Source organism: Blennius ocellaris, assembly GCF_963422515.1.
Source record: "Blennius ocellaris genome assembly, chromosome: 9".
Taxonomy (NCBI): Eukaryota; Metazoa; Chordata; class Actinopteri; order Blenniiformes; family Blenniidae; genus Blennius; species Blennius ocellaris.
Genome location: NC_137658.1, coordinates 8029900 through 8054204, shown reverse-complemented (window position 1 = coordinate 8054204; position 24305 = coordinate 8029900). Strand labels below are relative to the sequence as shown.

Sequence of the window (24305 nt, the reverse complement as noted above, 5' to 3'; positions counted from 1 at the left end):
TTATCCTTTTGTTTTAATATTTTGTTTCCATTTATTCGTGATTTACCGCACATCACCTATATGATGGATTCATTTATAGTTAATAAATCTGGTGTTTCGCTCATTAAATTTCACGACTCAAGTGTGACGTAAAAAAGCTACTCCCACAGACCACGCCCCCTTCTGCCTCTGATTGGCTGCTCGTCCCACCTGAGGGACGACGGACTAGTTCCGGGATTCCGATGTCGGCCTAGGGAGAGAGCTAAGTAGTTTGCTAGCGGCTAACTCAAGGAGGACCGAAACTACCCACGTCCCATAGATACGACAGCCCACATGTTTAACATCAGGTGCGTGTTTCTCTTGCTTTTGGCGTTGGCTGTTGAAATGAAAGCAGCTTCAGACGTCGTGTCGGTCATCAATGGGAGCTAGTCCGCCAGGTAACTAACGTTAGCTAACTCTTTGTAGCTGTGGTAAAGGACCGAGCGGTGTCGCAAAAAAAAAGAGATAGAAAGAAAAAAAAAAAAAACTTTCGAGGCTGGTGTAAAAAGCTCATCGACCGACGACCAAGTGATTTAACTCTGTTCTTGGAAATGCGGCGAAGCAAAAACACTCCGCTATGTGCTCGTTTGAAGCAGTGTTGGGTTTTTTTTTGTTGTTGGTGAGGTTCGTGCCGCTGGGAGAAGATTATCGCAGTTGTCTTGACTGAGCCCTCTGCGCTGGCCTGCTGTGCACCGCTCGGTCTGTTTTATCACTCCACAAAATGAAGTGACAGTAAATCCAGTGGTTGGGATTCACGCGAGACATCAGCAAGGGACCGTAGGTGTGCCACTGTACCCTCGGTAAATGGGTTAAACCGTCTCGGTTGGCCACTTAACGATGCCGTACAGATTGTTGCGGTGACATGACAGCCAGGGCTGGACACAGATTTTAGGATTAACATGCATTATAGTCGGGGGTGGGGTGGGGTTGGGGGGGGGGGGGGGGGGGGGGGATTTGTTGGGGGGCAGATGAGATGATTAACAACAGGCACACTGACATTCTGTCTCGACTGTAGCTCTGTATTTGTTAGTACGGATGATTGCTGAGGAGAGGGGTGTGTCCAAACTATCAGATTACAGAACCGTTTTCAGTGTGTTCACGGGCTCGTTTTTCACCCAAAAGATGAGGGAAGTGACCATGGTACTTAGAACAGTAATAACGCACGTAAAGCCAATATCTCAAGTCGATTCACAACTCCTCACAATATGCACAACTTTGAAATTTAGAATAGTAACGGTACTTTTAGGCAATAAGTGATCTATAGGTATCACCCGCCATCAGAGATGCCAGAATTTTCAGGTCAACATTATCAAGAAAATAACAGGACGACTTCTTACAGAAGCATAGTGCCATGCATTGCTGCAGGGGACATGCAAATTCAGCACAGAAAGACCCAGCTCATAGTCAAACCTTTGCTAAAGGAAATTATCACCCATTACACCACCTTGCGGTCCTTTAAAAATGCACTTGGATGATAATACTGACTGGAGGATCTGGAGATGATCCAGAAGGTTGTTTTCCTGTAGCGTTCTGGTTTTGGTTGAACTGCCAGCAGGTTTCTACCTGAGGATCTTAAATAGCACACAGGTTGGGACAGGGACTGCAATTTTGCTATGTAATCAAGTGACAGGCCTCGTCGCGCTTTAACAGTGACAGGTACAATCTTATCATCAAACTTGGGCAGCCAGGTGTCGAGACATTACAATTTGACCCATGCATTCTCTTAATGTGAGCCAAATTGTTTGGACTCGTCACAGGTTGTGGTCTCGTCATTTTGAATTTCCTGTAATGGGAAGGGTTTTGTTTTTGTGACCACCTGAGGACATTGAGATGACAAATGTCTGTTTAACAACAGCAAGTTGTTGAACAACTCTTTTATGACTAATGGCGAAACATCTATGCTCACATGTGTTAACGCAATCTTTTTAGCACACCAAGAACTTTGTTAGTCACCGATTGTTGTGCAATCTTTGTGAAACTATTCACTTCTCTCTCACAACCTAGAAGATCTAAGACTTTTTCCTGTGTACACAAAAGGCCTGCTTCTATGAATTATTGTCCACAAATCTGTTTAAATCTGTGTTCGTGAGCACTTAAATAATAGATACTCCATCCACCTCACAGATGTGGCACATTAAGATGCTGATGAGACGGCATGGTTATTGCACAGCTGTGCAAATTTTAATGCCATCAGAAATTTTGTTTAGCATCAGTGTTATGGAGGAAATCACAAAGTTGAAAATAAGAAATCAGACATTTCTTTTTTTCTTTCTTTAAAAAAAAAGACTTTTACAATTAAGTCCTTATTTCTGTTGCAATCACTTTCATTATTGTATGTGTCAGTTGTGTGATCTCTTCTTCTTCTTCTTCTTCTTTTTTAAACAGGGGAATTTTGCAGTGTACACAGCAAACCAGCGGGTGACAGAAGACGGGAAGCCAAAGATTTCAAAAAGGATCTGAATTTTTCGGACCATGTAGCACCCGTGGCGTAAAAGACATTCTTCAATAAATGCAACATGGCAAAGGAGGTCTTTTCTGCAGAGAATTTGGAGGAGGGAGAGGTTGCGACACCCACACCAGGACCAGTGCGGTGACACCTCTGTGACATATGCAGGACTTCTTTATGGAAGGAGCTGATTCTCTCCTCGTTTTAACAGAGAGACTAAAGATCAGGAACTCTTAACATCCAGTGGACTGCCTGGCCATTTTACATGTATTGGCAAGGCTGGACATCTATTTTTCTTTGAAACGGCTTTTTATGAGAAATTCCAGCTGGACTTTTTTTTTTATGTTGAGCAGCTTCCCGCACCTGGTTTAAAAGTGAATTTGTTTGTTTTCCCCTGCCGACGCTTGAAATGCTGCAACGGTCCCTTCTGCCGCCATCCTCGGTTGCTTCCTCCCACCCAGTGCCTAAATAAGCCCTCTCGGGACGACCACAGAAGTCATCAGCAGCTGCTGCGCTCAATCCTCTGCCTCTTCTCCGTGTGCTTCTGCTCTTGGCCTCTTGGTTTCCCACCAGTTACCTCTGATTTGTCGGTTCCTTTATATATTCACTTTTCTCTGAGAGAGATAATCAGAGTTGAAGCATAGTGACAAACATCAACACAAAGTTTCAGGAGCATTAAAAAGAATTAAAAAAAAAAAAAATCCATCGTTAGATGCACTGTAGTCATTCAGGTGTGCCAGAGCCAGTTAGAAGCTACAGATTACATTTATTTATATCTTTGCACCAAATCCACTTACATTCAAGCCATAACTAAATATATATATATATATATATATCTACACATATTTTTGTATCACATTGCTCTTGTATAAGCTTTATTGAAAATTATGCATAGATATTAATGATTTGGAAACACGTCGACATTGAGTTACGTATGGCAATATAGAAATCTAATTTGTTTTCTTGTGAACAGATTTGTGCTGGAAGACAATTGGTGTCTAAACATAGTGTCCCTCATGTTTTTATCTCCTGGCTGCTTTGCATAGTATTTATTTTTTTTTCCCCTCCTCAGTCTGTCGTCATGGCCCCTCCTCTCAGGCGAACCGTTTTGCATTTCTGACCATAACATTTGGCCCCTTCACCCCTGCAGACTGTAGTTGTCTTTCGATCGCGCCGAATCCCTCTCCTCTCTCCGTCTCTGATGCCGGGCTTCAGCGGTGGCGGGGTCGGGGGAGGAGTTGGTGGCCCCGCTTCTGCTCCTCCCCGTCCGTTTCGCCCCAGCCGATACGTCCCGGTGTCCGCAGCCACCACCTTTCTTGTCGGATCAACAACCCTCTTCTTCTGCTTCACGTGAGTGTTTCAACGCAACTTTGGCGGCTGTGTGAGGAAAAACAAATTTCATTCTCGCAAATATTTTGACCATAGTGAGAAATATCACTTTTCATTACATGGAAATAACTGGGATCTCTATTGTGGTCTACTAAAGTAATGTGCATGGGTTTAATATTGTTCGACCTAAAATTAAATAAAACAGTAACTAGTAAGTGATACTTCTGTCAAATGTGCGTAAAATGACCTTCCTTCTCTCATCACCTGTGAAACCAATAATTTATTTTTGTAAATTAGCTCATGGGCCACCACAAATTAAAAGAGCGGCCACATATGGCCCACAGGCTGCCAATTATTTGTTTTTGCACTATGTAATTCACGCAAAGCACACTACGTCATCTCCATTTGTAGAGAAATTGTTGACATGCATGTCTAGAGAGTTGTTCTGATAATATGTATGTTTGCAAGAGATGTGTACACATCATGCAGTTTATTTTCCCCTCAGACTCTTTTTATTCAGGTGACTTTTATTGTTGGAAGTTTCACACTATCACACCTAAAAGCTAATTTTCATAGCCTCACTTTGGTTATCTCGTTATAAAAATCGCTTTTCAAGAAGGTCTTAACAGTTGCAGTGTTACTTGATTTTTCTGTGCCAAGCCAACATTTGGGGCATTTTATGATGGTTTTTTTTTCTTTCATTATTATCTAGATGTCCATGGCTGTCAGAAAGTTTCTCCTCGGTCATTCCCATCTACATTGCCGTGATCTTCCTCTTCACCCTCGCCAACTTCTGCATGGCCACTTTCATGGACCCGGGAGTCTTTCCCAGAGGTAAAAACACAACCAACCGTGTGGACGGGGCAGTTTTTGTCCAATAAAGTTCCAACGACGCTCGTGCACTGCTCTTAAGTAGATGAAATACACTGAACACAATTGGCGGCTGTGACCACGAGCCCGTGGGAACCCCGCCGAAGCGACAGCCTGGCGCGATCGGTGATTGCCTGCGTCTTTGCGTGTCGTTTTCAGCGGAGGAGGACGAGGATAAAGAGGACGATTTCCGGGCCCCTCTCTACAAAACGGTGGAGATCAAAGGCATCCAGGTGCGCATGAAGTGGTGCTCCACCTGCCGCTTCTACCGCCCGCCCCGCTGCTCGCACTGCTCGGTGTGCGACAACTGTGTGGAGGTACACACATGTACACAATGCTGTATTGTATCAATGAATTAATTGTTTCACAATATCAAACTGAAAGATTTGAACTTATAAACAACTATGGGGGCGGGACTCAGTCTTGTTTGCATTTCTGCCTTTGTTTAGAAGTGTTTTTTTACTTTTACTTTTGAAAGTAAATGTCTTTAAACCTGTAATGACTGGGTGAGCTTTGGCTCAGGCGAGACCGGGATCTTTTCCAATCCCAGAGTTGACGATGTGATATCTTGTCTCGCCCTGTCCTGATGATAACGTGTCTGTTGGCAAGTCACTGAGTCCCACATTGCTCCCAATGGTGAGTGTGTGTGAAGGGAAAGTGGTGGAAAACGCGCTGTTTGAGTGAAGTCATTTATCTTGACTATAGTGAACTGCTTGTCTATTTGGAATACTGTATTTACACAACCTACACATGTGTAATGGATTTGTACATCATAAAAAACAAATCTGTATTTCATAGCAAGCTTCTGGGACAACCCAGAGCCGTCTTGTTCTGAGCTTCTGGAAAGTGGAATTCTGGATTGCGACTGTGACGGAGTGATTCAGACAAGCAGCAACTGGAGTGATATCTTTAAATGTGTTTTCCCTTTTGTTCTCTCGTAGGATTTTGACCATCATTGTCCGTGGGTGAACAACTGCATTGGCCGGAGGAATTACCGCTATTTCTTCCTCTTCTTGCTATCACTCACCACCCACATCATAGATGTGTTCGGCTTTGGCTTGGTCTATGTCCTGCACCACCGCCAGCAGCTGGACACGCCACATGCGGCTGTTACGTATCCTTTTCTTGGCAGGCTGAAACCTATAAAAGTTCCGAACACATAAAATTTGACTTTGTATTTCCATTACACTTGCATTGTTCTATTGACTTGTGTATCGTTTCACTCTGGTTGAGTGTTTTTGTGATCTCCTTGACCCTGCGTTCCCAGTATGGCCGTGATGTGTGTGGCCGGTTTGTTTTTTGTCCCAGTCGCCGGCCTGACTGGGTTCCACATGGTGTTGGTGGCCCGCGGACGGACCACAAACGAGCAGGTACGTACAGGAGCTCTCTGCCTGCGTCATTGCATTAATTTTTGACACCTTTTTGCTCTGCCGCATTGTTTATGTTGGTACCCATGTGGGTTGAGAACTGCGCACAAGTAAGGACGATGGATTTTCTCACTCCCACTCCCATCTGGCTGTAGGTGACCGGGAAGTTTCGGGGAGGTGTTAACCCTTTCACCAATGGCTGTATGAGGAATATTTCACATGTGCTCTGCAGCTCACAGGCCCCCAGGTCAGTCTTGTGCTTCTTCTCCTTCTGTCTTTCAACACACAAGAGCATACATCCATATAACTCAGAGTTAAAGAAGTCTATGAGCAGGAGTCAACTTCTATTTTTCTAGTCTTGTCTAGCTCGACTGAAATTTTTTTGGGGGGAAAGCCAGGGAGAAAAAAAAATCGTTTTGGCTCATTAGGATGTGGCCTTCGTCTCTTTCCACTGCTTCTTTCCCTCTTCACCTATCCACATAGTGTTCTCTTTGTTCAAATAATGCAATATGAGGTCTGGCCTTGCTCGGCCTTATGTTTTTAAGCTTGGGTCAACAGGATCTAAGTATATGCCTATGTTGTAGATACATGGGCCGGTGGCGAAGCAAACAGACGGTGGACGTACAGCCGCCGTTCCTCAGACCGTCTCTCACCGAGGCTCAGCTGGAGGCCAAGGTCTTGGACAATGGCATTCAGAACGACCGACACAGCACCAGGGTACGTAACGTGAAATCCAGCAAAAAACATGTATTATACATGTGTTGCATATCACTCTTCAGACGTTATTTATTGTGATATTCAGAAGGGTCGGCTTCCTGCTGCCTGTTTAATTTTAGAATAGTCATTTTAGAGAGACGTTATTGAAAAAAGATTTTTATTTTGAAGGATTTTCATGACTATCCTGCTCACAGGTTACTGAATAACAAGACCAGTCTGTGAATGTTGTAAGTCTCAGATCATCTTTTCAATCTTAGATACCAGCTTTATCAGACCACGTCAGTCAGGTCCCAGCAGTCTTGGCAGACACTGGGCATAAGGGAGGGTTCATCTCAAACCGGTTCGACAATCAATAACATTTGAATTCTGGGAGAGCGCCAGAGCATACTGATATAACCAACACAGACACAAGAATATCATGTAAACTAACATTAAATCTTTACTACTCTGCAGTTGGTCATAAAAAGTATGTTTTTTTGGCTCTGTAAAATTGTACAATTTCAGTTCATGTTTGGTTATTGGACAATGTGAAGTTAAGGAAAAAAAATATTCTGCTATGTAACTACTGGCCCAAACTGAAGCACGAGGTCAAATTCAGCTAATCCCCACAATCAAATGAGTTCAATATGTTCTCGTTCTTGTCATATATCAAAATGTCTCAGCTTGGTGTTTGCAGGTATTGATCTCATGGAAATAGTCTTAAATCCTTCTTCAATTACAATACCACGTAATAAAACGGGAGATTTCGTCATTTGTGCTTTTACAGCTTCCAAGTGATGATCTCAATATTTGAATGTTCATTTTTAGACACTGGACAGACTCATCCTGTTCACGAATATCTGTTTATACTGAACCAGACAACCTTGTCCGTTAGTCTGAATTCATTTATGTTCTTCTATGTCTGCTTTTGTTTCTGTCCTTTCCAGTCCAAGAGCAGTCTGGATCCGATGGAGAGTCAGTCGGCTGATGCAGAGGCTCCGCCTCCTCCGAAGCCGGAGCTTCGTTACCCTGGTCTGCCCCGAGCTGACACAGAGGGTGAGAAATACACACACACACACACACACACGCACACACAAATACCAAAATGAACCAAGACAGCTGCAGGCGTCTCCCTCGATGTGTGAACTTCTGGGTGCTGAGCATAAAGTGTTGTCTGTCTTCTGTTCCAATGCGCATCCCTCGTTTTAAATGTCGCCCTTGGTTTCTTCTCACTCAGAGAGCAGCTTGTTAACCGAAGCTCCACCTACACCGTCGATGTTCAAGTACCGACCAGCCTACAACAGTCCCGGAAGGAACCATGCCGGCCACCCACATCCGAACAAGGTACGTCATGTATGCAGACACTCCACTGGATCTTCGGTGTCATTAACATTTTATATATTGGGGAACAATCAGCTACTGTGGTGGTCATGAGTGTTCCTGATTTGTCTTTTTTTCTTTTTTCTTTTATAAAACAGAAACGGATGTAGTTAATTGCTATATAGAGAATAACTAATTCCTGTAGTTTAAAAAAAAAAAACACTAACAGTGGGATTAGTGGCTCATAGGCCCGCCCCTCCCCCCCATCTAATTTTCTCTGTGGTTAATACATGCCCCTCTTTTTTTTGTTTTTACTCTAAATTGATCATTCAGTGGCCATCGGTTGATCAGTAAGTTTCAGTGTGTGTGTTTCTCTTTGGCTGTCTCTGTGTGTCGAGTGATATATCCCCCCCTCCCTCCCTCCCTCCCCGAGATTGCATTGACTGGAATGTGTAGTTTCATGTACCGTATGTATTTGTTCCTCCATTTACGTGTTGACACAGAGTCCTTGACATGCAGTATCAGTGCTTGTTCAGACAGAACTGTATATAAAGATGGATGACTTGTCGCAACCTTTTCGCACAGTTTTTTGAAAGTGAAGTCAAGACATACCAGTCGACCAACGAGATGACAACTTTATCCCAAGATACTTTTTTCACTCATGGCTGCAAATAATCTTGGCATTTCGTCTGATTTTAGTGACAAAAACACAATACAATTGATCTAAAAAAAACACTTGCGGAGGCAATTTAAAATGGCCTAAAATGGCCAAACTATATATTGAGAGAAATGATCTGATTTGACATTGAATCATGGAGGTGTAACAACAGCCAACCGCTGAGGGTGATCAAGATGTTTTAGCTTCACTTTTGAGCCGCTGTCATGTCCTCCATCTCATTATACAGTCGATGGTTCAAACCAGTCAATGTTTCCAAACCAGTAGTGTGATGATGGAGTAGAGCACCGGTCAAGCATCCAGTTCTCCTCACCACTCTTCTATACAAGTCTGTGCAAAACATTTATTTTGTTTATTATCCCAGAGGTAAAGATAGTAATTTTTTTTTTTACTACCCCCTGCCTTCCTCCTGCTTCACTCCTCTCTTCATCTTCATCATTTTTCCTCACCCTCTCCCCTTCTCCACCACTGTCCTCCTCTCTCCTTCAGATGATTCGTGGAGAGAGCCTGGACTCTCCGTCTCCATCCATCCTCCAGTCCAGCCGCCAGCCCAGCTACCGCTCGGAGCCGAGCAGCCTGGATGGGGCCACAGTGGTGGGGGGAGGTGTAGGGGTGCGCAGGGTGGGAGGGGAAAGGGGCGAGGGCCCCGGGGGCCCTGGGGGGGTGGTGTCGGGGGGCATGTCGGGTTACTCCCTGACTGGGCGCTCCTACACTTCCTACCCGTCCTCTCTGGTTCTGTCCACCGGCGGCTCGCACTCCTCCAGCCTGCGCTCGGCGCACGCTGCCCACAACCCGCTGGCCACGCTCCAGTCGGAGGGCACCACAGACACCAGCTACAAAAGCCTGGCCAATCAGACGCCTCGGAACGGCAGCCTGTCCTACGACAGCCTGCTGACGCCGTCCGAGAGCCCCGAGTTCGAGTCGGCCGCCCACGAGCTGTCGCCGCAAAAACCCCGAGCGCCGTTCCCTCCCGCCATCGTGGCGGGCCAGCCCGGGGCGGGGTCCCCCGGTAGCCCGCTGCAGGGCTACACGTCGCCCTTCCTCTCAGCTCAGCTCGCCCAGCAGAGGGAAGGGCAGCTGCTCCAGGGCTCCGCCACTTTCTCCTCCCCGCACAGGGCATACCTGCGTGCCGTCAGCCCGCCACCCCCTTCCTCTTTCGGGCCTCCCGAGACCCACCACCTGCTCCAGCACAACCAGGACTTCTCCCGGGCCCCTCGCAACCCTTCCTCCTCGTCCTCTTCCCCCGGGGCTCGCTCCTTGGAGCCCCCCGTCTCCCCGCCGCCTCGCGGCCTGTCCCTCGGCAAGTCCCTCTCTTACACTGGGGAGGCGGGGTCTCAGCACAAGCCTCGGCTCGCAGGTGGAGGCGCTGTGCTGGGAGGGGGAGGAGGAGGGCAACAGGCACAGTGAGTAGTGATCCTTCCACAAATCCGTCAGCCTGATACTCTTCTTCCTCCTTCTCCTTTACCTCCTCTTCTTCCTCCCCCGGTTTGTGTCAGCTCTCCCGTTCTTCCCTGATCTGTGTGAGTCTTCCTTTTCCTCCTTCATGGTTTACATTCAGTCTGCTTGTTTAATGTGCAGTAGTTTGGTGTGTGTGTGTGTGTGGACATGTTGTGGGTTCACTTTTTTGCAGTGTGTGTGTGTGTGTGTGTGTGTGTGTGTGTGTGTGTGTGTGTGTGTGTGTGTGTGTGTGTGTGTGTGTGTGTGTGTGTGTGTGTGTGTGTGTGTGTGTGTGTGTGTGTGTGTGTGTGTGTGTGTGTGTGTGTGTGTGTGTGTGTGTGTGTGTGTGTGTGTGTGTGTGTGTGTGTGTGTGTGTCCGTGTCCGTGTCCGTGTCCGTTAGTGTTAACAGCATGCCAGTATGTGTTCAGCTCTGTCACAGCATGCTCACTCATGCTGCTGTTTTTCTTCTGTCCTGTAGCCTTTTTTTTTTCTTTTTTTTTGTCTTTGTCTCTCCTTACACACGTAGGCTGTTTTCACACTTGTGAGGTTGTCTTTTCTGGACCAAACTGGGAGGGGGGGGGGGGGGGGGATTTAATTTCACACATGAGCACTCTGGCATTTTTATCATCAGACCAAAAAGTGGAAACTGGCAGAGATGTTCTACCTTTACCAGCAATAGTGCAAGCCGGGTTAAATGCAGTTGTAGAATTTTACCTGCTGAGACGTCGTGTTATCTTATTAAGTTTGGTACATCAATATGGCGGCTCTGATTTCGTTCAGTGTGTCCACCTGCTTTTGTTCCATGCTGCTTTCTGACTTTAGTTGAGCTCCACTTGTCTTTTTTTTTTGAGGCAGAGTCACAGTTGAAACAAAGTCTCCGTTTACATTTTTTCTGTGCTCCACAGCTCAGGTTGCACAATTTATGCTTTCAAATCTCCCCGGCAACAATCGCACTGTAGTGTGTCCATATTGGAAAGAGACTTCCGTGGTGTGAACACATCCTCGCCTACCAAATGCCTTACAAGACCACCGATAGGAAAAAAAAACCCAAAATGTTGTCTGTGCTTGCTTGATGTTTTTGTAGAACCACTCACCTCCACCTCCCTCTCTGCTCTCTCCTCACTCCCCTCTCCCCCCACCAATCCTCCCCCTGCTCCCTTTTCCGGGCGGCTGTCCACTCAGATCAACTTCTCGCCCAGTCTTGGCTAATCACACCACATCCAAACCGGGGGGCGGAGTGAAGAAGGTGACCGGCGTCGGAGGGACCACGTACGAGATATCAGTTTGAGTGACTTAAAAGTTTCCCACGAGGTCGTTCCACAAAGAGGGGAAGAAGAAAAAAACCCAAAACATTTCGCTGGACAAACTTCCACTTGTCCCTTTTGCCTGAGCTGGATATTATTCATGACCGTTTCCCGCTGCGGTGGATTCGAGGAGCTCGCCGGTCTGGTACTCCATTTTGTTATCTTTGTTAATGCCACTGACCAGTCTTCTCTGCCAGCCTTTCAGATTTCAACGAAGAGTAACTGGGGGGGGGGGGGACACTGCTTCATTTTTCGCAGGATCAATCGTCTCCCATTTGTGAGCCATAGACTGATGTGACGGTATCGTCACGGCTGGGTACAGATATGTCTATAGAATACACACCGCTTATTCAAGGATTTGCTCTTTACTTTGGTACATTAGCACACGGCGTATTGACAACGGTGTCCGACACTCGAGGAATGGATGGCCTTTATCCCGCGGATGTATAAACTTCAGAGGGAGGATCGAGGACTGCTGACCAATAATGAACGTCTCAACGGACCACGGAGCCTGTTTTATCGACGAGTCCGACCTTATAAACACAGTATCATTTTAGTTTTATAAATCTTTTTTTAAAATATTGTTTTTTATAAATGTATAAAAAAAAAAAAAAAAAATCGCACAGATTATTATTATTATTATTATTATGTGGTCAAATTGTAAGGTATGGCAGATGACTATGATGGGTTTTGGCAGATGTACTGTATGTAATTATTCATGAAAGCGATTTTCAAATCAGTTGCCTGTTTATAATTGATGGCTGCATCAGCCAATCTTGAGCTCTCGCTGGAGTTTATCGTCCAAAGATGACGATCGTTTTGGTAGACATCTGAAGTGGCAAATAGTTTAGCTTCCTCTGTTTTGTTGGTTTTCTTTTTTCTTTTTCTTTTCTTTCTTGAAAGCCACAAAGAAATTGTCATGATTGCAGCACAAGCATCTTTGTGGAATGTACGCTTGTAATGTTGATGTTAGAGACATTATGCAAAATCTGTTTGTAGCTTTAAGATCATTTTATGTACTTTGGTGGTTTGCTCCTATTTTTTTTGTATTTTTTTTTTTGTCAGCGTAGTTTCTGTCAGTCCTTTAAGACACTAGTAGAACCACACCTTTAATGGATGGCCAGCCAAATAGGTGCAGTGAGGGAAGGGCTTATTTATTTCACCAGACAACATAATCCTGTAGTTCTGAACACGATTTCAAACCAGTTTCTGAAAGAGAAAGATGAGATGTCACTGGAATATTTTTTGAGGAAACAAAAGAGGGTTGTACATGAAATAGTCTGACTACATTCAGAGAAGACTGGTTTGAGACTGTCGATTGGTTTTTGCCTTGAGATCATTCAGTAAAACAAGTTTTTGAATTTTTTTTTATTGACAAACTTTTTTTTTAACAATTATCCTGAAATAAGGCAGATTAGATTTGTTTTTATTGCTCATTTCGTTAAATTTCAGTAAAGGTACAATTAATGTTTTTTTTTCTTTTACCCCATGGCATGTTGTGAAAGGAATAATTGGAGGGAAAGACACTGGTTCGTCGGTTTCTCTTTGGACTGGGCATTACATAGGATTTATTTATTTAATTGTTTTGATATTAAGCCCCACAGCAGGAAGTCCGAACTGTCTGGTGGCGGCACATTCTTTTTCAGGGTGCAATTACTCGTTCCAAGCACACAAATATCATCCGTCAACCCAAACAGCTGTTAGAAGCTTTCGACCCTGCTGGGCTGCGTATTCAGTGTGCATGTGATATTTTTATTTTATTTCACCCCCCCCCCCGTTTATCATGCTGAATGCTTCACTGGCGTGCGTTCTCGTGAGATTATTGTTAACCAGGCGAGTGTGTATGCGTGTGTGGGCAGCATCAAGGAAGAATAATCATCAGTTGCACAAGAAGCAACCATCGTACAGAGATACAGAAAACCTGTGTTATTTTTCCTTTCTGCTCTGGCCAGGAGATGGCCATTGAACAATCTGAATTTTACTGAGAAAAGAGAATATACTTGTTTGTGAGATAAAAAAAAAAAAAAAGAAAAAAGATATTGCTATTGTGGGCTGTGATGAATGAAATGAGTTTCACAAATATCTGTAACAAGTACATTGAAAACCTTTCCAAAATGGCCTTATAAAGAGTTTTTAAAAGATGTCTTCTCAGAATAAAAAAAGGTCAAACTTAAATTAAAAGTTTCCAGAATCTTTTCAGTCTCATTACCACTTTTAATTTGCTTATGAAATACAACACAATAGTAAACACAGCAGGTGTAAAATATAGTTCACATGTGGTGATGAGATCTTGCAAGGGAAACAAAACAAACTCGATTTACAAAAAAAAAGATGTTATTAAATAACTTTTAAGGCTTCATGCAAAACGTCCTTGAACTCACTGGCCAGTGACACGGTGGCGTCTGTAGTTATGGAGGCCAGGTTCGGCAGAGGTTCAATGACTCTTGCAATAATGTAAGGCACGAAATGAGAGACTCGATTCTGCTCTCCCTCCTCACTGGTCCTTCTTGCTCTCTGAGGTTTGGTCTGCGCTGTCCTCCTCGTCGCTGCCCTCTACTGGTGAGCCGTTCTGCTGCTCTTCTTTCAAGCCCCGACTTTTACTCAGCTTCTTTGACTTCTGGAAGAGCTCGTTGAGGTTAAACTCTCGAATGATGTTTTCCTGCAGGTGAAATACAGTTGGCACCATTGTTGACGTGCACAAACGGGGAAACGGCTTTTACGTGTTCGCTACAGTTCGATATAACTCGCCTCATTGAAGGTCCAAGACACGGCTCTTCCCTTGTTGTCCACCATTGGACGTCTCATGACTTCACGCCCTCCTTGAAAGAGCAGCAGTGAAGGCAGCTGCTTGGCCAGCGGAGACGTGCTCACCCTGTACCTGTTCAGACAGAGTTCAGGGAAAAGTTAAGGCCTCTGAAAGTAATGGTGGAATAATACATAAGCAGTTAAGCTGTGAAATTAAAAGGCAGAATGTAAAAGATGACCGACTTCTGGGAAACTTCTCCATAGCGTCCAATGTCCACCTTCCCAAACCGGAGTCCAGTACAGTTGTACCTACAGGATGTAAATGAATGTGACATTTAGGCTGAAAGGCAAAAGTTTTAATTGTTACTCAGCCATAATTAAATAAATTAAAGCCTTTTGGATTTCAGCTATAATTTACTTAGTCTGCAACTATAACTACTGTTCTATTAATGATCAACAGTAACATACAGTTGGGAGTCTGCTTCATAGGTGAGAGAACATGGGGAATTAGGAATGAGAGGATTTGCTCACTTGAGAGAGAGGTCGGCGAAGATCGGGGCGAACGACTGGCAGTCAGAGGACCAATTTGCGTAAAACTCGACGATCCAAGTGACACGACTGTCCCTCTGCAGCTCGTCCTGGCGGTTCAACAACACACGATTACGTCAACTTTTCACCTTCAGGACGGGGGCATCATTGTTTGACAAAGTGTGTTTATCTATTTCTAATATTAGGCCAGAATCTCCTGCTATATCTGCTTATATTCATATTCGATGGACAGTCCATCACTGAATCGACTGTTTCTTCTTCAGGTTAATCAGAGAATATATACAACAGCCAAAGAGGAGGGATACTTAATCTCTCTATTCACCATCCACATATTAATCCATTCTCAAAAAAGACTCACATCGATGGTCTTGTCACTGAAGTATTTAATGTACTCTGGGCCCATGTACAGCGGAGGCTTACAGGTCATGACGAAAGCTGGAGACAAAACAAATGAACAGATAAGTACACCTCGACAATAAAAAGATTGTTTACTAAAAATCAAAATGTACAATGAGGGATAAATATTTGTTATTCAACTTGGAGGTTAGTTTTGTTTACGTGAGCTGTATTACAAAACTAATCCACAATATATTTACTTGTGGGGAAAAAAAAAAAAAAAAGGGCTATTGTCACATTCAACCACAGCTTAATGAGTCATCATTTGAGTTTATTCAGTCACGGTATAAATGCTCAGATTATTTTAGGAATAAATCCAAACTTTTTCCATAAAAATACAATTCTGACCTATTCAATTAATAATGTATATATCTAATATAAATAAGCTTTTTATGAGTGCAGCATCTCAACACGGATCACTCCTGATTACTAAATAAGATGCTTTAGTTTCATGAAAAAAAGTATTTGGCTACTATCAGTGTTCCTGAAGCTAAACAATAAAAGGAAGCATCAAGTATTTATGAACTACAGTTGTCATACATATCACAATCACAGATACAGTGAGTGGCCTGTTTTACAGCTTTTCATTTGTTCTTGTCGTATTTTTGTACTACTTTTTTTTTCTCAGTTTAACTGAAAATAAACCTTTGTTCTACTCCGCACTCATCCTGTGTAATAGTACTGTGTTTCCCCAATCAATTTCTTTCTTTATTAAGTATTGGCTGTGATGGAACCACTGACTGGTACCAGTACTGATAACTACTTTTTCATACCCATTTAGCAAATTGTAACTTTCAATTTGATTTATATTTTGCCTATTAGATTGTTTTCAATTTGATGGGGCCTGTTTACATCACCTCGTAGCGGTGAGCGGGTTGTAACGGGTGCTTTGAGTCCACTGACCTACACACAATGCGGCGTACAGGATGCCAAGTCGAATGTCCAGCCTGAAGAAGAGGATGACGTTGGCCACCTTACTGAACAAGAACACATTTCCCATGTGCTGCTCCAGTGTGACTGAGAAAGGACAGGGGGAAGAAGAGACGAGGAGAAATAAAACACAACAGAAGGAGTGAAGACCTTCACACTGCTGATCAAGGTCAGATAAATGTGGGCCAAACTTAAGATTTACACAACAAAGCTGACGGTTCCACGAAGGGCTTCCGTCGCTCGAGGCCGTTACGTTTTGAACCCTGCGAGTTAATGTTTACCAGTCGGGTGCCATTAAGACAACAGTGAACTGTGTGAGGTTTAGGTTAAAGATAAGGAAACTTCTAAGGAGTGGTATTCAAAAAGTAGATGTAGTTAGAGGCGTGTGTGTGTGTGTGTGTGTGTGTGTGTGTGTGTGTGTGTGTGTGTGTGTGTGTGTGTGTGTGTGTGTGTGTGTCTGGGGGGGGGGGGGGTACAGGGTCCTGTTTCTTTCTATATCAGCCCATGCAGCATTGCTGCATACATGCATGTCTATATGCATTTTTTTTTCATTCATGTTGACAGTGTAAACCAAAGTTAGTTTACACATAAACACGTGTGTGTGTGTGTGTGTGTGTGTGTGTGTGTGTGTGTGTGTGTGTGTGTGTGTGTGTGTGTGTGTGTGTGTGTGTGTGTATGTGGGAGGGGGAGTTACTTACTGGCTCTTCTGTTCTTCATCATTACTATCGCGCTGAGAAACATGAGGATCTCCAGCTCTCTCTGCAAAAACAAATGAAAATAAAGTGACTAAAAGTCCCAGCAGCCTTCCTCCCGTGCGACAGCAGCTGGCCTGCAGACTGTCCCTCCATATTTAGCAGCGCAACCCAATCCTCCTCCGCCACCTCGTCCACGCTCACTCACTCACCCAGTCAAAGTCGCAGGAGTTCCCGTCGTCCCTCTGGGTCGCCAGGTGCTCGCACAGCCCCGGAGCCTTTCTGACCACCGCGAAGGCGACAGTCATTAAGAAAGACGCGACATAATACGGCTTGAGCAGCCATTTGTAGATCTGTGGTAGATGGTACAAGAACGTGCAGAGCCCAGTGATTAGAGCCATGCTTGAAGGAGACCACAGCGCGAGACGCGCGAGGCTGAGAGCAAAGTGACAGTTGAAGCGACCGGAGTGCAATGCGCATGCGTTGGAGAGAAGCGCTTTTCCTATTTGTGGACGCAACAGCTCGCCGTAGATTTGGCGGGTAATGTAAAACGTAAACACAGAAGTCGGAGTGGTAAGAATGGAGGAAAGTAAAGAAGCAGCACAGAATGAGACCGTAGACAACGTTAGTTCGAAGGAGTCCACCGAAAACCGGCCGACCGACGCTGCAGGAGAAGTTTCTTCACAGATGTCCGCCGGAGTTAAACCGTCCGAGGAGACCGAGCCTCGCTTCGTCAGGCTGAAGTTGTTCGATAAAGTGATTCAGAAAAGCATGGACAAGTTCATCGAGCATGTCAGGTAATACGTTTGTGCATGAAGTTGGTTTAGTTTTGAGTCACAAATCAGGGTTAACAAAGTAACATGACGATCAGTAATTCGTCGTACCAAAATTCAGAACTTTTTAGAAAAGTCAGTCATTTGCCTTTTTGTTTGGTGTTCTTTCACTCAGCTTCAACAGATTTGCCAACATGTTTCATCCACTGTATAAGAAGAACCCCCAGAGGATGGAGAGCATTCACAAGCAGTTCATAGAAGAGTTACAAAAGAACATTCAGGTTCGTATCTCATTGCACCAATGCCATATATGAAAGAACATCAAGTGGAAAACCTGTCTCTTATTTGTATTCACATCCAGAGTCAAGAAACAGCCGTGCCATTAGTTCATTCTGTTTGAAATTTTAAAAAGTGGATATTATATACATTAAAAAAAAGTTTGTTTATTTTAGCACAAAAAATGAATTGGTGTGAATAGTCATTTTCTGCACACATGAGGACTGCTTTCGATGTATTTTCTTTGGATTTTAATAAATGTTTGTCTTTCTGCATACATAAAGGAGGACATCAGCAAACTGATGGAAGAAGGAAGATTGGAGCTCAAACTGAATGAGCTGGACAAATTGGAGGATGCTGCCAAAAGCGATCCAAACCCTGCATGGTTAGTAAACTGCATTATAACTCTCATATGTCCACTGGAATGTGACACGCTCCTGTCTGTAATATTCCATTTTTATATGCATCTGTGTCTGTCAGTCATCTTTTCTCATTTTTGCCGCTCAATCAGGGACATGGTTACATGAAGAATCTACTTATTTAATTTAGAATTGCATTCACGCTTTGCATCTCAGAATAACAACAGAGATTCTGTTAACATGTATTGATTACAACAGGTTGTATTTGTTTGATCTTCCAAAATTATAGACAATTTCATGCCACAAAAAAACCCCAAACATTTTCAAGTGTGAATTCAAAGGTTATTATAGCAATAATGTACCAGCCCAGACCACTCAAGATGAAACTGGACTGTATGTGGCTCCTTAAGTAAAGTTTGATTTAGTATTTTGTATTATTTGGTGTTTGATTTGTTCAACATTAGCTGGTCCCACAATTTATCCCACCTCAAAATGTAGTATTTTGCAGTTTAGAATGCACCATTCAAGAACCTTTTTTTTTTTTTTCTAAAATCTTCCCAGGGGAGAATATCTAATTATTTTATTTTTTTAATTGTATAGTAATAACAAAGCAAACATGTATTCGGGTGCCGTGAAAATAAACCAGGTGTGGAACCTTGATTGTCATAATTGCTAGTTAGTATGTCGATGGCAGCTTATTATCTCATTCAATACTATACATCCAATGTTTCTGGCTTTAGGATTTGTATAATAAGCATGTTGCCTCTCTTTGCAGCACCATAAATAATCATCATACCTGAAACTGAAAGTCTTTTAATCCAATAACCTCTTGACTGTTTTCCTAGGCGGCCAAGTGGAATTCCTGAAAAAGACTTTTGCAGCTTTCTCATGCCGTATTATAAAAAGCAAGAGGCCTACATGCTGCTGGAGCTGAAGAAGATCAAGGCTGAGAATGCTGCGCTTGCACAGAAAGTTCAGGCTGGTCGAGACAGTATTGCTCAGACTGAACATCGCATCTCTGCTGCTGTTGATGAGTTGAAGGTAAGAGGGAAACGATTAATACGGCAGTGATATTGATCGTCTTTAATTAAACACACTAAAAAAAAGGGAGTACACATTTCTTTTCCAATTGTCGAATTAAAACCCCATTTATTTTCCCAAATAGTTAGTAGTTTCACTTGTGTCTCATTTTCCTTTCACTTTCAGGTGTCTGTTACAGAGTTTGAAAGGCTGGCATCCTCTCTCCGACCAGCTGATGTGTTTGATGTTTGACCCACAAATGATTCATGTGTAAACTATCTTAACTGTATATATTAAATTTGTTTGCTGTAATTTGTTTGGAAATAAACAAGAAATTTTGTCAAAATAAACAGATCTGACACTTTTGGGGGGGGGGGGGGAATTTGACATGGCTCCACACAGAATGAAATGGCAAGCATAGCAAGTTAAATAAGAAATGTAGAAGCTGAATACGAATGCCACAAGTCATTTACAAAATAAATTATGTGCTATTACTCCTGTAATCTTCAACTGATCTGCGCAAATATCAAAACGTGCGGCTCACTCGTGAGATGTGTGCTATGTCCTGTGTTTTTTAAAATCTTTACAGGCGAGAGACGACTCATGGATGTCAAAGCGTTGATCTTAACACATTGATCTATTAGTACTACTGTACTTCCTGTCGCCGTGCTCTCGCAGTTCAGTGCGCGCGGATCGTTGGTATTACGGTCGTGTGCGAGCTGTTTGTTGGTATTACGGTACTGTGGCCCTGAAAATGACGCCACAAAGAAGTGAGGAAAGGAGTTGATCTCTGAGGATTCCGTGAATCGTTTTCTTTTCCCAAGCAGAACAAATCGACATTTTATTTGACTTTAAATATATTATGAGTGGTAGATATGACGGAAATGTATTCAACTCTGTTCGGGCAAAACGACGCTCAGGGACCGCCCGGCTCCTCGTCTCTGGGTTTCGGACCGGGGAAACCTCCGCCGCCTATGCCGCAGAATCAAGTCTCCATGGCGGGTCAGATGCCAGCGCAGCTCGGGGATGAAGGGCCTGCTCTGCGGAAACCGGGAGCCATGAATGAGCCTTTCTACTTACTGCGAGAGCTTCCCGGTACAGTCGGGTTTTTGAGTCTGCTGCGTGTTTTGTGTGTTGATTTTACGATGATTTTGGGGGAAAATAATGCTTATCTGCCCGTGAAGGTTGCTAAGCACTTTGTAAACAATGCTAGCTACCACGGCTAGCTACACAGGTGTTGGATAAATGTAGGTACCATGTAATCCTAAAGCTTTTTTTTCCTCGTGTGAAGAGTTGTATTTATTCTAGTTATACCTTAAAAACACCCCTTGGCTAATTTTACGCTTCAGTTTCTGTTGGGTGGTTATGTAACCCCCCCCCCCAATTGAACATTAGTCGAACAATCATGACAGTCGAATTTATTTGTTGTTCCCATAGATTTTCTGAGCTCATTTACATGTAGTGAATATATATTGCATGGCTTATGTTTTTTTTTTGGATGAATGTGACACGAGTCTGTGTGTTTAGTTGGAAACGAGTTAACGGGGAACACCAACCTCATCACGCACTACAACCTGGAGCACGCCTACAACAAATTCTGTGGGAAGAAGGTGAAGGAGAAGCTCAGCAACTTTCTGCCAGAGTTACCAGGTGAGCGTCAGATCTGCACGTTAATGACGAAGGAGGCACTTGTGCGACTAATGTAATCATACGCATGTAAGAGAATCATCACAATTTTGGTCTTGAGTAACGTCAGGGCAGGAGAGCTCATCATGATTTGTTATTGTTGAGCCTTCACAGTCTGGCCTTTCAACTAATAATCTGGAAACTATTCCTTTTTCATGTCTGTCTTTCTTTTAATGGCACGTGGACCAACGTCCCGTGATTCATTATTAAGTTTAAATTACTTATATTTGATTAATACTCCTTGCTTTGATACTCGCAGTAAAGAGATATACTCAACTATACTCGATATACTCGCGTCTAAACTGTGTATGTGCACTCTTATTGCTAATTATTGATATACATGTATTCGAGAGATGCCAGAATCTAGTATTCATGAGACACTAAACACAACACAGCACCCAGCAACAACACATCCTGGAGATTGAGATTATTTCTTCAACATCTATGATGAGCTTTTATAATTCATCACATTGGGCATTTCAATGGGCTTGTATGGATATTCATAACTGAGGGACGCTTCAGCCTCCAGTGTCCGACTATGTGATTAAATATCTGTAAGAACCATTGCATCTCCATGAGTAAATTGATCAACTCCACCACATACATTTCATTTAACAGAGAGAAATTGAGTGAGGAGATTAAAGATCTGACAAACAACTAATAGAACTAGTGTCTTGACTTCTGTCACCCTGTTTTATTCCAACGTTGCTTGGTGCTCTTCCTGGTGCAGGGATGATTGACTGTCCGGGCACTCAGGATGGCAGCTCGCTTCGCTCTCTCATCGATAAGCCTCCAGTTTGTGGGAACTCTTTCAGCCCGCTGACCGGCGCTCTGCTCACAGGCTTCAGACTACACACAGGACCGGTACTGGCAACACAACACACCAAGACTCCACATAGTTTCTGAAGGCACACTTTGCCAACGTGCAGACACAAATATAATGGTTAACTATCCGGTTTTACTCTTTACTCATATGCATCCTGCTGTTTTTTCCACAGCTTCCAGAACAGTACAGACTCATGCACATACAGCCTCCAAAGAAGAAGAGCAAACACAAGCACAAGCACCATCGACCACAGGACCCGTTACCACAAGGTACGACTTTAGGCATCCTCCAACAGTAAGGCAAGAAATCATGACGTTGTTTTAGAGTGACTGACCTGCTTCTTTGTGACGCACAGAAACTCCATCAGACTCTGATCCCAAGAAGAAGAAAAAGAAGAGGGATGACGATCCCGATCGCAAGAAAAAGAAGAAAGACAAGAAAAAGAAAAAGGTAAAAGCATTCGATACGACCACAGTAAAGCTTGCAAACCACTAATTCTCACCTTTCTTGTTCGGTAGATGGTCTATCTCTGGGGTAAATCGTCCAGTTTTAATCATGTTTCCAAACATTTGAGACTAATAATTATAGACAATTGTCAGACTAACATAACTAACTGAGACGTATAGATTTCTAATTCAATATATGAAACAATAATACAACAATAATGCTATAACCTGATGGATTATCCACAGTTTTATCCTGTTTGTGTAATTTTCTCTGATCTTGTCTTTCATTCAAAATAAATCCAAGCTGTAAGGTGAAAAAAACCTCTTGGCCGACCTCAGTGACGGCGCTTCACTTGGGGAAGGCGTATAAAATACATGTTATTCAGTTCTTTATTTGACCGCCTGTCTCTCTGCCTGCAGAACCGACACAGCCCCGACCACCCCGGCCTCGCTGGCTCACAACCCAACAGCAACAGCCTCAGATAGACAGGAGCCCACTGTGTGCATGCCCATGTCTGAATGTGCAACTTTTTGTAAGAGGATGTGTGTGTATTTTACAGATAATTGTATTATTAAGAGTATGTTTCATGAGAGAAACCATTTGAAGAATGCCGTGTGTGTCTGCGAGAGTGAGCAGTGACACAGTTGATGTGTTTCTTGATCGTGAAGCAAAATGTTACAGAGCAGTGTAAAAGGTGTGTGTGTGTGTTGTGATATCTTTTGACCATAATGCCAAAATAAAAATAAACTTTGATTATCTTTGTTTTCCTCTCATTGTTCTTTTTAAGATTTTTATTTTATTGTAGATCATTTATTGCAGATCTGTCAAATATGTAACTCATTTAGCAGATAACACTAGAGAGCTGAGATCAGTGAGTCACTGCTGCTGATTTGATCTTTAATTTTCCATCAGACTTGAAAACAAGTCTTTTTTTTCATAGTTTTGAAGACGTCATCGTCAAGAATTTGTCAAAGTGTCTCTTATCGGTAAAAACAGCAAAATGTTTTCTTTTAAAAATTAACTTGACAAAAAAACATGGAGACATTAGAAACAGCAACTCTGTTGGAAGAAACATTTCTTTATTCCTTCCTTTGGGGCAGATGTTTGACAATGACAAGACAAAAAGTGACAAAATACTTCTTGCATTCAACTGTTTTATTTCTTCATCAAACGCTCAAGCTGGTTACAATGATTGACAGCAGCAATAAAGTGAACAATTAACAACAACTGTTGGACCGAAGAGATAACGAGAGAAAAAAACACTTTAAATGATGTGGTCTTAACATACAGATAAATAACTTTCTTGTGGAGACTGGTAGAGGTGTTGATTAAATATCATACAATATTTTTTTTTGTTTCTCAAGGAAATAACTACTTGGAATCAGAGGTACAAAGGAGCTTGCATTAAGTTGGTTATCAGCTATAACAGATGTTTGAGCAAAATGCACTCATTTAAGCAACCGAGCAAAAGCAACACCTGTGACAGTCGTCAAGAAAACAAACTTGTTTACAGAGTAACGCATAGTTTGACGAGACACTGTTGTTATTTTGATCCGATGTGCTCACCTGAGGAATAGTGTCACAGAGATTCTTTTACAGTCCCTACAGATGGCTTTGGTATAGAGAAAAAGATTGCGTTGGTCATGCATTTTTCTATTGCAAGAGAAACCGCCTACTTACAAATGGCAGAAAGTTTTAAATTTTAAAGCGCCGAAAGAGTCAAACCGATGTAATGCAATGAATTGTGGGTTATTTTTGGAAAGAAAGTGTACATTGTGTAACGTTTGCCTCTAAAATGTGAAATCAAATTAAAAAACAAAAAAAACAAAACACTAGTATCTACTCCGATATCAGTTCATACACTGTACACATCTTAATATCGGGAAGCAAGCAGAAAACATAACAAAATACCAGCCACGCCTCAATTCTATTTACAAAAAAAAAAAAAAATGTGCGAGTTGTCTGTCTGTTCCTAACTCAATACATGACCAAAAAAAAAAAAAAAAAAGCAAAAGCAGAATACAAAATAAATCACCTGGACTTTATTAATAATGAGCCCTCTACAAAAAGCAGTTTCTGATAGTGAAACAGACACTTCCCTTTATAATACTACTGCAGCTAGAGTATAAAAAAAAAATACAC

The 24305-nt window shown here is 42.9% G+C and overlaps 4 protein-coding genes across 8 annotated transcripts; 3 read left to right on the top strand and 1 right to left on the bottom strand.

Annotated features, from left to right (window-relative positions):
- Positions 1-216: 216 nt before the first annotated feature.
- On the top strand, positions 217-11479 carry zdhhc5b (zDHHC palmitoyltransferase 5b). 5 transcript variants are annotated; one of them, XM_080502221.1, is made up of 12 exons: positions 217-326; positions 2404-3814; positions 4506-4627; positions 4823-4980; positions 5605-5777; positions 5931-6033; positions 6186-6277; positions 6615-6747; positions 7674-7782; positions 7964-8070; positions 9212-10125; positions 11343-11479. In XM_080502221.1, the coding sequence occupies exons 2-12, from the start codon at positions 3666-3668 to the stop codon at positions 11446-11448; spliced, it is 2166 nt and encodes a 721-aa protein (XP_080358347.1). In that variant the 5' UTR covers positions 217-326; positions 2404-3665; the 3' UTR covers positions 11449-11479. The 5 variants fall into 5 exon arrangements, 4 of the variants coding, with proteins under 4 accessions (XP_080358347.1, XP_080358346.1, XP_080358349.1 ...); XR_013936766.1 differs by having other exon boundaries at positions 246-416; positions 9212-10242; positions 11343-11468; XM_080502220.1 differs by having other exon boundaries at positions 246-416.
- tmx2a (thioredoxin-related transmembrane protein 2a) lies at positions 11477-17208 on the bottom strand. Its single transcript, XM_080502224.1, has 8 exons — positions 16989-17208; positions 16783-16843; positions 16058-16171; positions 15117-15193; positions 14741-14847; positions 14453-14518; positions 14213-14342; positions 11477-14123 (listed from the first exon to the last, which is right to left on the bottom strand). Exons 1-8 carry the CDS (start codon positions 17175-17177, stop codon positions 13959-13961), a joined length of 909 nt encoding a protein of 302 aa, XP_080358350.1. The 5' UTR covers positions 17178-17208; the 3' UTR covers positions 11477-13958.
- A 126-nt stretch (positions 17209-17334) lies between these two features.
- On the top strand, positions 17335-19485 carry pmf1 (polyamine modulated factor 1). The gene is made up of 5 exons (XM_080502697.1): positions 17335-17573; positions 17725-17830; positions 18110-18210; positions 19030-19225; positions 19391-19485. The coding sequence occupies exons 1-5, from the start codon at positions 17356-17358 to the stop codon at positions 19454-19456; spliced, it is 687 nt and encodes a 228-aa protein (XP_080358823.1). The 5' UTR covers positions 17335-17355; the 3' UTR covers positions 19457-19485.
- Positions 19486-19962: 477 nt separating this feature from the next.
- med19a (mediator complex subunit 19a) lies at positions 19963-22915 on the top strand. The gene is made up of 6 exons (XM_080502576.1): positions 19963-20299; positions 20732-20854; positions 21621-21754; positions 21889-21985; positions 22072-22166; positions 22583-22915. The coding sequence occupies exons 1-6, from the start codon at positions 20080-20082 to the stop codon at positions 22646-22648; spliced, it is 735 nt and encodes a 244-aa protein (XP_080358702.1). The 5' UTR covers positions 19963-20079; the 3' UTR covers positions 22649-22915.
- The last annotated feature ends 1390 nt before the right edge of the window (positions 22916-24305 follow it).